This window comes from Chlorocebus sabaeus, chromosome 26, assembly GCF_047675955.1.
Source record: "Chlorocebus sabaeus isolate Y175 chromosome 26, mChlSab1.0.hap1, whole genome shotgun sequence".
NCBI classification, from domain to species: Eukaryota; Metazoa; Chordata; class Mammalia; order Primates; family Cercopithecidae; genus Chlorocebus; species Chlorocebus sabaeus.
Genome location: NC_132929.1, coordinates 31,538,296 through 31,552,835, shown reverse-complemented (window position 1 = coordinate 31,552,835; position 14,540 = coordinate 31,538,296). Strand labels below are relative to the sequence as shown.

Below are 14,540 nucleotides of genomic sequence, written 5' to 3'. Positions count from 1 at the left end.
GGGCAGGAAGTATCCAGCATGGGAAGAAGATGAAGGCTGGAAGACTCAGCAAGTCAAGTCCTTCCACGTTCTGCCTGCTTTATTCTAGCTGCCCTGGCAGCTGATTAGACAGTGCCCACTCAGATTGAGGGTGCGTCTGCCTCTCCCAGTCCACTGATTCAAATGTTAATCTCCTTTGGCAACACCCTCACAGACACACCCAGGAACAATACTTTGCATCCTTCAGTCTAATGAAGTTGACACTCAGTATTAACCATCACGGAGAGGTGGTTACTGTGGCATATTTCTGCAGTCCTTGTGGTTATGGGGTCAGTGGAGCAAGTCAAGTAGGTTAAATCTGGTTGCTTCTTAGGGAGGTGGTTACCAGGAGGCAGTTGTGTAAGGTAGTTATCTGATTGACCACACTGAGGGGCCGAGAGGAGGTAGAGAACTGGAAACTGTGCTAAGGGTGACTAAGACCTGCTTCTGGTATAAAAATGTCCAACTTAACATTTGGTAGGGATGCTGAGGCAACATGAAATTATAGGAATTCACTTCAGCTGTCATTAAGGTGTTGTTAGGGCTGTGGTCTTAGCTGAGACTTGCTTAGGGAAGGATTCACTTCCAAACTAATGTGGTTGCTGGTGGCATTCAGTTCCTTGCAGGCTGCCAGTCTGAGCGTTTCCATTTCTTGCTAGCTGTCAGCTGGAGGCCGTCTCAGCTTCTTGCCATTCAGCAGCTCACAAGCTGGCAGTTTGCTTCTTCAAAGCTAGCAAGAGTCTCCTAGCAAGATGGGTTACAATCTTATGTAATGTAATCACATACTTTTTGTCACCTTTGCCACAATCTGTTGGTTAGAATATATAGATCTGTCCCATGCTTAAGAGGAGAGGAACACAAAGAGCATGAATATTAGGAGGTGGGAATAATAGGAGCATGAATATTAGGAGGTGGGGATAATAGGAGCCGCCCTAGTGTCTGCCACAATATTCTGGACCTTAAAACAATAAACCACATTCTTTTGAAATGTGCATCATACATTAACCAGCATAGACCATATGTGGGTCCATAGGACAAGTTTCAGAAATTTTCAAAAGATTGAAATCATATAGAGGATGTTCTTTGAGAACAATGGAATTCGATTGGAAACCAATAATATTAAGATCTAGAAAAACTACAAATATTTGGAATTTAATTAGCATACTTCTAAATAATCTATATGTCAAAGATGAAAACATTTTGAACTGAATGAAAATGAAAATAAAGCAATATCACAGTTGTGGAATGTGGCTGAAGTTATATTCAGAGGGAAATTTATGTGTTTAAAATCCTTAACTTAGAAAAGGAGCAAGATATAAATGAATGTTTTGAGTTCTGACCTTAATAAATAAGGGAAAAAAGAGCAAATTAATTCTAAAATAAGTAGAGAGAAGAAATAATAAAAACAAGGGCCAAAATCAATAAAAGAGAAAATGGACAATGATAGAAAAAAAATTACTGTAATCAAAAGCTTGTTATTTGAAGAGATCAATTAAAGTTTTAAATCTATCTAGATCAAGAGTGAGAGAGAAGGCACTAATTACTGGTAATGAGAATGAAAACTGGGGCATTGCTATGGATCCTGTGGAAATGAAAAAGATAAAAGGAAAATATTTTGTACAATTTCATATCAATAAAGAAGTACACACAACTTAGATGAACTAGATAATAGTCTTGAAAGACACGGATTACAGAACTAGCCACAGAACAAATATAAAACTTTAATAGATGTTTATTCTGGAAAGAAACTGAATTTGTTGTTAATTAAAGGAACTGAATTTGTCCTTCCTGCAAAGAAAACTCCAGGCCCACATGGTATCACAGCATACAACTATCAGACATTTAAGGAATAAATAATACAAATTCTACACAAACACATTAAGAAAATGGAGGGCATTTCCCTGCTCATTTTATTAGACTAGTATTATCTTGATCCCCAAACAAGACACAGACATCACAAGAAAACTTAAAACCAATATCCCTCAACACAGATGCAAAAATGAAATTAAACATTATGTATCTGTGTGTCACCAGGTAGGATTTTTCCTAGGAATACAAGGTTTGTTCAACATTAAAAAATTTATCAATGCAATTCATCGTATTCATACAGTAAAGTAGAAAAAACACATGGTCATTTTGCTTGGCATGGAATGTGCCTTTGACAAAATCTAACACCAGTCATGATAAAATCTCTCAGCAAACTAACATAAAATACAAAGGTAGTTTAACATCTGAAAATTAACTGATGTAATACACTATATTAATAGAGTAAAAGAAGACAGTCATCTTTTTTTTTCTTTTTTTTTAAATTATACTTTAAGTTCTAGGGTACATGTGCACAACGTGCAGGTTTGTTACATATGTATACATGTGCCTTGTTGGTGTACTGCACCCATCAACTTGTCATTTACATTAGGTATATCTCCTAATGCTATCCCTCCCCCCTCCCCCTACCCCATGACAGGCCCCAGTGTGTGATGTTCCCCACCCTGTGTCCAAGTGTTCTCATTGTTCAGTTCCCACCTATGAGTGAGAATATATGGTGTTTGATTTTCTGTCTTTGTGATAGTTTGCTCAGAATGATGGTTTCCAGCTTCACCCATGTCCCTACAAAGGACGTGAATTCATCCTTTTTTATGGCTGCATAGTATTCCATGGTGTATATGTGCCACATTTTCTTAATCCAGTCTATCACTGATGGACATTTGGGTTAGTTCCAAGTCTTTGCTATTGTGAATAGTGCCACAATAAACATACATGTGCATGCGTCTTTATAGCAGCATGGTTTATAATCCTTTGGGTATATACCCAGTAATGGGATGTCTGGGTCAAATGGTATTTCTAGTTCTAGATCCTTGAGGAATCGCCACACTGAGAAGACAGTCATCTTAATAAAAGCAGAAAACACAACTGACAAAATTCAACACCCATTCATAATAGAAACTCTCTGCAAACTAGGAATAGATGGAAATATCCTAAACCTCATCAAGGGAATCTATGAAAAAACCCAGTAGCTAACCACCTACTTAATGCTGGCAGTTTGAAGGCTCTCTACTTAATCTCAGGAATAAGGCAAAGTTGCCTGCTTATATGTTCTATCCAACATTGTACTATATATTTTAGCCATGTAGTACAGCAAAGAAAAAATATCATAACAGGTCAGAAAGGAAGAAGTAAAACTGTCTTTATTTGCAGACAACATCGTTTGTAGGTAGAAAACCCCAAGGAATCTACAGAAAAAGCTACTGGAAGAACTAATAAGTGAATTTAACACTGCCACAAAATGCAAAGTCAGTGTACCCAAAATCAGTTATATTTCTGTATCCTATCATTGAGCAATTGGATAATAAAATTTAAAAATGTGTTTACAGTCGTGTAAAGGTTAAATATTTAGAAATAAATGTACCAAAAGATTTGCAAGAAATGTAGCCTGAAAACTATAAAACAGTGCTGAGAGAAATGGAAGACCACATAAATCAATGGATACATATGCTGTTTTAATTAGAAGACTCAATAGTGTTAGGGTAGCATTTTTCTCCAAATTGATTAGATTTGGCACAATCCCAATAAAAATCTCAGCAAGTTTTTTCAGAGACATTGATAAGATGATTTCAATATTTATATGGAAAGTCAAGGCACACAGAATAGCCAGAACAATTCCGAGAAAGAACAAAATTGGAAGACTTACGTTACCTCATTTCAAGACCTGCTACACAGTTATAATAAGACAGAGTGGCAATGGCATGATAATAGATATATTTTTCAATGGAATGGAGAGTGTAGAAATACACGTTTGTGTGTGAGAGTGAGAGAGAGAATATATATACATATATATGATCAGTTCCTGTTTAACAAAAAATGCTGAGGTAATTCAAGGGAAAGGGTAGTCTTTCAGTACACAGTACTAGAACAACTGGTCTGTATAGAATGAAATGAATCTTGGCCCTTACCACACATCATACAGAAAATTAGGATGAACTAAAATGATGAGACTTCTATAGGAAGACACACGAAAAAAAATCTTTGCTATATTGGGTTACACAAAGTTTTCGTGAATAGTACCAAAAAGGATGAGCCACAAAAGAAAACTGCCTTGAAAGGGACTTCAACACAATTAAAACTTTTCTTCTTTAAGAAACACAGTTATGGAAAATGCAAGCCATAGATTGGGAAAAAGTATCTTCAGACGTATATCTGGAAACAACCTAAAAGTCCATCGTCAAATGAATGGATAATCTCATGTACCCCATAAACACATACACCTACTATGTACCCACGAAAATTTAAAACATTTAAAAAAAGAAATGTGGGCTCACACCCGTAATCTCAGCACTTTGGAAGGCCAAGGTGGGAGGATTACTTGAGCCCAGGAGTTCGAGACCAGCCTGGTGATGAGACCCTGTCTCTACAAAAAAATTTTTAAAAGTTAGCCAGGTGTGGTGATGCATGCTTGTGGTCCCAGCTACTCAGGAGGCTGAGGTGGGAGGATCACTTGAGCCTAGGAAGTTGAGGCTGCAGTGAGCCGTGTTCATGCCACCTCACTCCAGCCTGGGTGACAGAGAAAGACCCTGTCTCAAAAAAAAACAAAAAAACAAAAAATGTGTCTAGATCCTTCTGTAGTTTATAAGTGTCATGACGGGGTGTCCATGCACATGTGTAAGATGTGCCACCCTTGAAGCTTGTTACAACATGGGCAGATTACCAATCTCACATGAAAAGAAAAAAAAGAAATGTATATACATACAGTGTTTATTCAACCTTCAAAAAGAAGGAGATTCTGCAATATGTGACTTTACGGATTAATCAGGATATTATGCTAACTGAAATGTGACAGTCACAGAAAGACAGATACTTCATGTTTCCATTTATATGAGATATCTAAAATAGTCAAATTCATAGAATCAAAGAGTGGAATGCTGGTTGCTGTGTTGGGGTGAGGGGTGAGTAGAAATGGAAATTAATAATTAACAGGCATTAAACTTGAGTCAAGCAGGAAGAATAAGCTCTAGAGATCTGCTGTACAATGTTGTGCCTAAAGTTAACATTAATGTATGTACAATTAAAAAGGTAAGAGGGTAGAGCTGCTGGGTGCAGTGGCTGACACCTGTAATCCCACCACTTTGGGAGGCTAAGGCAGGTGGATCACTTGAGCCTACAAATTTGAGACCGTCTCAGGCAACATGGTGAAAAACCCTGTTTCTACAAAAAAGCACAATTAGTCAGGCATGATGGTGTGCGCCTGTAGTCCCGCTACTTGGGAGGCTGAGGTGGGAGGATTGCTTGAGCCCAGGAGGTGGAGGTTTCAAGTGAGCCGACATTGCACTACTGCACTCCAACCTGGGCAACAGAACAAGACTCTGTCTCAAAAAATGAAATGAAATGAATGAATAAATATATAAATAAATAGGGTAGTGATCATGTTAAATATTCTTACCTCAAGAGAAACAATGAAACAAAGATATCTGACAAAGGCTATTAACCCCCTATATATATGAAACCTCTTACAACTCAATATAATTAAAAGGCCAATTTAAAATGGGCAAAACTCGGCTGGGCATGGTGGCTTACACCTGTAATTCCAGCACTTTGGGAGGCCAAGGCGGGCGGATCACCTGAGGTTGGGAGTTCAAGACCAGCCTGACCAACATAGAGAAATGCCGTCTAGGCCGGGCGCGGTGGCTCAAGCCTGTAATCCCAGCACTTTGGGAGGCCGAGACGGGCAGATCACGAGGTCAGGAGATCGAGACCATCCTGGCGAACACGGCGAAACCCCGTCTCTACTAAAAAATACAAAAAAACTAGCCGGGCGAGGTGGCGGGCGCCTGTAGTCCCAGCTACTCGGGAGGCTGAGGCAGGAGAATGGCGTAAACCCGGGAGGCGGAGCTTGCAGTGAGCTGAGATCCGGCCACTGCACTCCAGCCTGGGCGACAGAGCCAGACTCCATCTCAAAAAAAAAAAAAAAAAAAAAGAAATGCCGTCTCTACTAAAAATACAATAATTAACCAGGCGTGGTGATGCATTCCTGTAATCCCAGCTACTAGGGAGGCTGAGGCAAAAGAATCACTTGAACCCGGGAGGCGGAGGTTGCGGTGAGCCGAGATTGCACCATTGCATTCCAGCCTAGGCAACAAGAGTGCAACTCCATCTCAAAAAAAAAAAAGAAAAAAAAGGCAAAACTCTTGAACAGACAGTGTCTGTGTATTGTTCAAGTGTATTTGTGTAGCTGGATGGTGAGATTAGGGATAGATATATAATTACATTTACATTTTGTATTTTTATATTTAATAGTATTTAGTTAGTTGTAAAAAACCGTGGATAAGGTTGGAAAGGGAAAATGTAGAGAGAACAGAGGGATGGGGCAATACTTAGGGAATATCAGTATTTAACTGGCAGATAGTAGAAGAGGAGCCTAAGTAAGCCACTGAAGGAACAGTTCGAGTGGTATGAGGAGCACTGGAAGAGATGTGTCATAGAAGCGAAATGAGATGAGTGTTTCAAAGAGAAAATGGTAAGTAGTATCTAAAAACATAAAGAGGGCCAAAAAAAGAAGTATCTGGAAAATGTTGATTGCTTTAACAAGATTGGTAACTTTACAAGAGCCTTTTCAGAGGATTGGATCTCAAGGGAAGAGACAGAAATCAGACTGTAGGGTTTTGAAGCATAACAGGAATTAAGGAAATGAAGTAAATGCGGTGGTATGCTATAGTGGTTAACAGTATAGGCTGGGAGGCCGAGGCAGGCGGATCACGAGGTCGAGAAATCGAGACCATCCCTGCTAACATGGTGAAACCCCATCTCTACTTAAAATACAAAACATTAGCCAGGCGTGGTGGTAGGCGCCAGTAGTCCCAGCTACTCGAGAGACTGAGGCAGGAGAATTGCTTGAACCCAGGAGAAGGAGGTTGCAGTGAGCCGAGATCGTGCCACTGCACTCCAACCTGGTGACAGAGCAAAAGAGTATAAGCCGGGCATGTTGGCTCATGCCTGTAATCCCAGCACTTTGTGAGGCTGAGGCGGGTAGACCACCTGACGTCAAGAGTTTGAGACCAGCCTGGCCAACATGGCAAAGCTGTGTCTCTACTAAAAATACAAAAATTAGCTGGGCGCAGTGGCGCGTGCCTGTAATCGCAGCTACTTGAGAGGCTGTGGCAGGAGAATAGCTTGAACCCAGGAGGCAGAAGCTGCAGTGAGCCAAGATCGCGCCATTGCACTCCAGCCTGGCTTACAGAGTGATGCTTCATCTCAAACAAACAAACAAGAAAGAGTATGGCCTCTGGAGCCAGGTGCTGGAGTTTCAATCGTGGCTGTCCGCTTTCTAGCTGTGTGATCTGTGTGAAATAAAGAAAGGAATAGTACCTACCTCACAGGTGGTTATAGAAATTCAAAGAATTAATATACAGGCTGGGCACCGTGGCTCACATCTGTAATCCCAGCACTTTGGGAGGCCAAGGCAGGCGGGTCACCTGAGATCAGGAGTTCGAGACCATCCTGGCCAACATGGTGAAACCCCGTCTTTACTAAAAATACAAAAATTAGCCGGGCGTGGTGTTGCACGCCTGTAATCCCAGCTACTTGGGAGGCTGAGGCAGGAGAATGGCATGAACCCGGAAGGCAGGGGTTGCAGTGAGCCGAGATTGTACCACTGCACTGCAGCCTGGGCGACAGAGCAATACTCTGTCTCAACAAAAAAAAAAAAAAAGAAAGAAAAAGAATTAATATACAAAACCTGCTTACAGCAGTATCTGGCACCGAGTAATTGCTATATAAGTGTTCTTGTTTTTATTATTAAAGATTATTCTCTGAAAAGGTTTGACTGGGAATGGAAGAAAAAGATGTATTTTGCTTTGCTGGAGAAGGGAGGGAAAGTCAAGGGGAGGAGGAATTTAAAAACATTTATATGCCTAGAGAAACCTAGATCAAAGAAAAAGCCAAGGGTCTAAAAGAGAGCAATGAGAACAGATGGTGCAAGGCTCCAGAGTTCAGAGAACTGAATAAGGGGGATGAGACTCAAAACAAGAGGACTCCTGACTCACTAGGTTAGGGGTAAGGATGGGTTCTGATAAATACCAGTATCTTGGGAGTGTTCTGGTGCCTTTGATTTTGGCCAATTAAGAGGTAGCGTGGTATGAAGAAATGGAGTTGGGGGAAGGATAGTTTGGATTAGTTTGGAGGGGATTTGGTGGAGAATGGTGAGCACTTGGGATACCCATGGAACATAGGAGAAATTTAACCATGGACAAGTAAAGTGTTCAGAGTCTTGTGGTTTGCAACACTATACATCACAAGAATTTCCTTCTCCATATCTCCTTGTAGAATTGGCTTTATTAACATCTAGTTATTTTATTTTAATATTTTTTTTTGAGACAGAGTCTTGCTCTGTCGCCCAGGCCTGAGCACAGTGTTGTGATCTTGGCTCACTGCAAGCTCCACCTCCCAGGTTCACGCCATTCTCCTGCCTCAGCCTCCTGAGTAGCTGGGACTACAGGCACCCGCCACCACGCCTGGCTAATATATGTATATATATATTTTTTTTTCATAGAGACGGGGTTTCACTGTGTTAGCCAGGATGGTCTTGATCCCCTGACCTCATGATCCACCCACTTCAGCCTCCCAAAGTGCTGGGATTCCAGGCGTGAGCCACTGTGCCTGGCCACACCTAGTTATTTTTTTTAAGTGAAAACAGTTTGCCTTTACTTTGTAAGAAGAGTTTACACCCATGAGATAACTTCAGACAACCTGAGGTCTTACAAAACCAGTCTGAGAATCATTGAATTAATCATCTTAACTCAAAAGAAGAAAGAATGTAATAAAAATCAAACAAAATTTTAAAAATCTAGGAAGGTTATAATCATTAGGCCTGTGATTAAAAGGTTTTCTTTCTAATTCTTTGTGTCTTTCACTAACATGGTACTTCAGGTTTTTAACGAGATGCAAAAATTACTTTAATTGCTTACCTGCCTAAGAATTCTGACTTTTAAATTCAGGAAATAATTGTAGATGTAACTAACAAGGAAAATTGTGAATTGTATAGTCTGGGTGATCTGAGCTTGGGGTAAGCAATAATTAAAATTTTTCTTTTCTTTTTTTTTTTTTTTTTTTTAACAGTGATCCTTATGTGAGAGTGACGTTATATGACCCAATGAATGGAGTTCTTACAAGTGTGCAAACAAAAACCATTAAAAAGGTTAGACTTAGCAATATTCAGAAGTTTTTAATGTACTTTGTTTTATTTTTAGAAGACAAAACATTATTTAGTTATACTATGTTTATTATTTTTCAGAGTTTGAATCCAAAGTGGAATGAAGAAATATTATTCAGAGTAAGTATATATTTTATTTTACTAAAGTGGTAAAGTAAGGTTTTTTGTCAGGAGGTTAGAATGATAAATTCTCAATTATAATATTTGAAAATGTATCTCAGAATTTGCATGAAATTGTGAAAATGTAAAAGGAATTGAAATTGAGGATGACATAGTCCTGGAACCATTTGTCTTATGAAAAACATAAATGTAAAATAATGGAGAGGTAAAAGACTGGAATTATCTCATTCTAGTGAAACTGATTTAGAGACTGTACAGTAGTCTTATTCCAGTTGAGCAGATTCAGTGTTTTCTCATAAAGATGATGCAAAATATATTTATGTCTCCCCAGTCGTTTATTATTAAACAGTTTAGGGCCTATCAAGTGAATACATTTCTTTTTATCCACACGTCATTCACATTGCCGCCTTTCCACCCCATCTGCCTCATTTACCATAGGAACAAACTCCAGTCAGCAGTTATTTCCGGTTCCTCAGTAGGACCCTCAAACTGACAGTGTCTCTCTGTACCTGTTTAATATCAGAGTCCTTACTGTTGCCAGAATCGAAACCCTACCAGAGCAGTGGTAGAGATGCATTTCAGGAATTTCCCCTCTCTGGATTATTCCCACTTGTATCATCCTTCAAATGTTCTTCCTTGACCCCATTTTCCCCTTTAGCTGTTGACTTGTTTCTCTATTCACCTGAATAAGGAACATTCATGGGAGAGTTGTCTACCCTCATCATTTCTGCTTCTCCAGGGTGCTCCTTGACCCACTGTACTCTCGCTCACATCCCCGTCACTCAAATGAAACTGCTGTTATTCAGGTCCCCAGTGACCTCCCTGCTGCCAGGTTCATCTCGTCTCATCTTACTCATGCTCTTCACAGCATCTGACATGGCAGATCATTCCTGAAACACCAGCCTCTCTGGAGGCTTCTATGGTACCATACTTGATTTCAGTAAGGAAAACAGAAGCCGTTCTTCCCTACTTCATGTTTAAAGATATTTGTTTGTTTTGTTTTGTTCAATTTTAATAAAGTGCATTTGAAGGGAAGAAATTGCTGACACTAAGGGCAAGGAAGCTGTTGCTGAAGATCCAGCCAACGGCACCAATTAAGTTGCTTCTGTTTTTTCAGTTTGGAGTAAGATTTTCCCCACTCTTTGTAGTATGACATAAAAACAACATTTTAAATCGGTTAGGAAATTTTGGATTCTTGAAGAAATGATATTGAAGCAATTGGAGAGTCATATGAAGAAAAATGAAGCTAAATTTCTGTTTTTACTATTTCACCAGAATAAATTCCAGGCTTGATAATGTCTGGTTTTGATTGCTTTTTTGGCACAAGTGTTGCTTAGGAGAGTGTTTTTAAATTCCCAAGTTGTTGAGTTATTTATTTATTTATAATTTTGTTTTGTTTTACTTATTTTGTTACATTTTTCTTAGAAACATATGTATTTTCAATATATTTCAAAGTTTTCTTTCTACCTCTTATGTTTTTTCTGATATTATTGGCTTGCCCATGTTAAATAATGTTTAGTCATAATAACAATGGGTATATATTTGTCTTGTTTCAATTTTGGTGGGAATGCATCTAGCATGTCTCCATTAAATATGGATAGCTTTTTATTATTTATCATATTAAAGATGTATTCGGCTATTGCTGTTTTTTCAAGAGTTAAAAGAAAAAATGTATTGATACTTCCAATTTGAGCCATGATACAGTAACAGGATATCGGGCTTAACCTGATGTGTAAACAACCATAAACGTTGGGGGGAATAGGAGAAATGGGGGGATGTTGGTCAAAGTGTACTGACTTTTAGTAGTAAGCTAGATAAGTTCTGAGATCTAACGTGTAGCATGGTGACTATAGTTAATAATACTGTATGTACACTCGAAATGTACTAAGAGAGTAGATTTTAAGTGGTCTCACTATACACACAATGGTAAGTAACTATGTGTGGTGACAGATGTGTTAATTAATTTGATTGTGGTAATCATTTCACAGAGTATACATATATCAAATCACATGTATACTTTGAATATTTACAATCGTTATGTGTCATTTATAACTCAAGAAAACTGGAAAAAAGAAATCCACTTAGATATAGTGAAATAGATGGTTAAAATTTAAAAGATGCAAAGAGACATACCATGCAAAAGTAATCAAAAGAAACTGAGGTAGCCATATCAATGTCAGACAAAGTAGACCTTAGAATAAGGACAATTACTGGGCATAAAAGGACCATTATATGATGATAAAAAGGGGGAATTCATCAAGAAGCCAGAAACAGCTCTAATTGCTTATGCACCTAATGACAAAGCTTTAAAATACCCAAAGCAATAAATGATGGAACTGAAAGGAGAAATCGACAATTATCCTATGTGGAGAACTTAGCACTCTTCTTTTTCTCAGTAACTGGTAGAACAAGTAGAAAAAAAAAAAATTGAGTAGTGATGTGGAAGTCCTGAAGAACACTATCAAGTTGATTTTACCTAATTGACATCTATAGACTCTCTACTCCAACAGTAGCAGAATATGTAGTCTTTTCAAGTACACATAGAGTAGTTACTGAGTAATCTGGGCCAAAACCCAAACCCTAACAACTTTAAAAGGATAGAAATCATGCAAACTGTGGTCCTCTTTTGAGAAATGTCTGTTCATATCCTTTGCCCACTTTTTGATGGGTTGTTTGTTTTTTTCTTGTAAATTTGTTTGAGTTCTTTGTAGGTTCTGGATATTAGCCCTTTGTCTGATGAGTAGATTGCAAAAATTTTCTCCCATTCTGTAGGTTGCCTGTTCACTCTGATGGTAGTTTCTTTTGCTGTGCAGAAGCTCTTTAGTTTAATTAGATCTCATTTGTCAATTTTGGCTTTTGTTGCCATTGCTTTTGGTGTTTTAGACATGAAGTCCTTGCTCATGCCTATGTCCTGAATGGTATTACCTAGGTTTTCTTCTAAGGTTTTTATGGAATTGGGTCTAACATTTAAGTCTCTAATCCATCTTGAATTAATTTTCATATAAGAAGTAAGGAAAGGATCCAGTTTCAGCTTTCTACTTATGGCTAGCCAATTTTCCCAGCACCATTTATTAAATAGGGAATCCTTTCCCCATTTCTTGTTTTTCTCAGGTTTGTCAAAGATCAGATGGCTGTAGGTGTGTGGTATTATTTCTGAGGACTCTGTTCTGTTCCATTGGTCTATATCTCTGTTTTGGTACCAGTACCATGCTGTTTTGGTTATTGAAGTCTTGTAGTATAGTTTGAAGTGAGGTAGTGTGATGCCTCCAGCTTTGTTCTTTTGACTTAGGATTGTCTTGGCAATGCGGGCTCTTTTTTGGTTCCATATGAACTTTAAAGCAGTTTTTTCCAATTCTGTGAAGAAACTCATTGGTAGCTTGATGGGGATGGCATTGAAGCTATAAATTACCTTGGGCAGTATGGCCATTTTCACGATATTGATTCTTCCTATCCATGAGCATGGTATGTTCTTCCATTTGTTTGTGTCCTCTTTTATTTTGTTGAGCAGTGGTTTGTAATTCTCCTTGAAGAGGTCCTTTACATCCCCTGTAAGTTGGATTCCTAGGTATTTTATTCTCTTTGAAGCAATTGTGAATGGAAGTTCATTCATGATATGGCTCTCTGTCTGTTACTGGTGTATAAGAATGCTTGTGATTTTTGCACATTAATTTTGTATCCTGAGACTTTGCTGAAGTTTCCTATCAGCTTAAGGAGCTTTTGGGCTGAGATGATGGGGTTTTCTAAATATACAATCATGTCATCTGCAAACAGGAACAATTTGGCTTCCTCTTTTCCTAATTGAATACCCTTTATTTCTTTCTCTTCCCTGATTGCCCTGGCCAGAACTTCCACCACTATGTTGAATAGGAGTCGTGAGAGAGGGCATCCTTGTCTTGTGCCGGTTTTCAAAGGGAATTTTTCCAGTTTTTGCCCATTCAGTATGATATTGGCTGTGGGTCTGTCATAAATAGCTCTTATTATCTTGAGATACATCACATCAATACCTAGTTTATTGAGAGTTTTTAAGCATGAAAGGCTGTTGAATTTTGTCGAAGGTCTTTTCTGCATCTGTTGAGATAATCATGTGGTTTTTTTCATTGGTTTTGTTTATGTCATGGATTATGTTTATTGATTTGCATATGTTAAACCATCCTTGCATCCTTTGGATGAAGCCAACTTGATTGTGGTGGAAAAGCTTTTTGATGTGCTGCTGGATTCGGTTTGCCAGTATTTTATTGAGGATATTGGCATCGATGTTCATCAGGGATATTGGTCTAAAATTCTCTTCTTTGTTGTTGTGTCTCTGCCAGGCTTTGGTATCAGGATGATGCTGGCCTCATAAAATAAATTAGAGAGGATTCTCTCTTTTTCTATTGATGGGAATAGTTTCAGAAGTAATGGTACCAGCTCCTCTTTGTACCTCTGGTAGAATTCTGCTGTGAATCCAACTGGTCCTGGACTTTTCTTGGTTGGTAGGCTATTAATTATTGCCTCAATTTCAGAGCCTCTTATTGGTCTATTCAGAGATTCAACTTCTTCCTGGTTTAGTCTTGGGAGGGTGTATGTGTCCAGGAATTTAACCATTTCTTCTAGATTTTCTAGTTTATTTGCATGCAGGTGTTTATAGTATTCTCTGATGGTAGTTTGTATTTCTGTGGGATCGGTGGTGATATCCCCTTTATCATTTTTTCTTGTGTCTATTTGAGTCTTCTCTATTTTCTTCTTTATTAGTCTTGCTAGCAGTCTATTTTGTTGATCTTTTAAAAACACTAGCTCCTGGATTCACTGCGTTTTTGAAGGATTTTTTTGTGTGTCTCTGTGTCCTTCAGTTCTGCTCTGATCTTAATTATTTCTTGCCTTCTGCTAGCTTTTGAATTTGTTTGCTCTTGCTTCTCTAGTTCTTTTAATTGTGATGTTAGGGTGTCGATTTTAGATCTTTCCTGCTTTCTCTCGTGGGTTTTAGTGCTATACATTTCCCTCTACACACTCCTTTAAATGTGTCCCAGAGATTCTGGTACGTTATGTCTTTGTTCTCATTGGTTTCAAAGAACATCTTTATTTCTGCCTTCGTTTAGTTATTTACCCAGTAGTCATTCGGGAGCAGGTTGTTCAGTTTTCATGTATTTGTGCATATTGGGGTGAGTTTCTTAACCCTGAGTTCTAATTTGATTGTGCTGTGGTCTGTGAGACAGTTTGTTGTGAT

The 14,540-nt window shown here is 38.6% G+C and overlaps 1 protein-coding gene and 1 non-coding gene across 2 annotated transcripts in view; both read left to right on the top strand.

Annotated features, from left to right (window-relative positions):
- NEDD4 (NEDD4 E3 ubiquitin protein ligase) overlaps positions 1-14,540 on the top strand; it is a 167,711-nt gene that overhangs the window by 31,851 nt on the left and 121,320 nt on the right. Inside the window, exons 3-4 of the mRNA XM_008016512.3 lie at positions 9,124-9,202; positions 9,299-9,337. Of these exons, the coding sequence (XP_008014703.3) occupies positions 9,124-9,202; positions 9,299-9,337 (118 nt within the window). The remainder of the gene's footprint in view (positions 1-9,123; positions 9,203-9,298; positions 9,338-14,540) is intronic.
- LOC119628228 (small nucleolar RNA U13) lies at positions 4,627-4,730 on the top strand. Its single transcript, XR_005244531.1, has one exon. It is a non-coding gene; the product is annotated as a small nucleolar RNA U13 (small nucleolar RNA).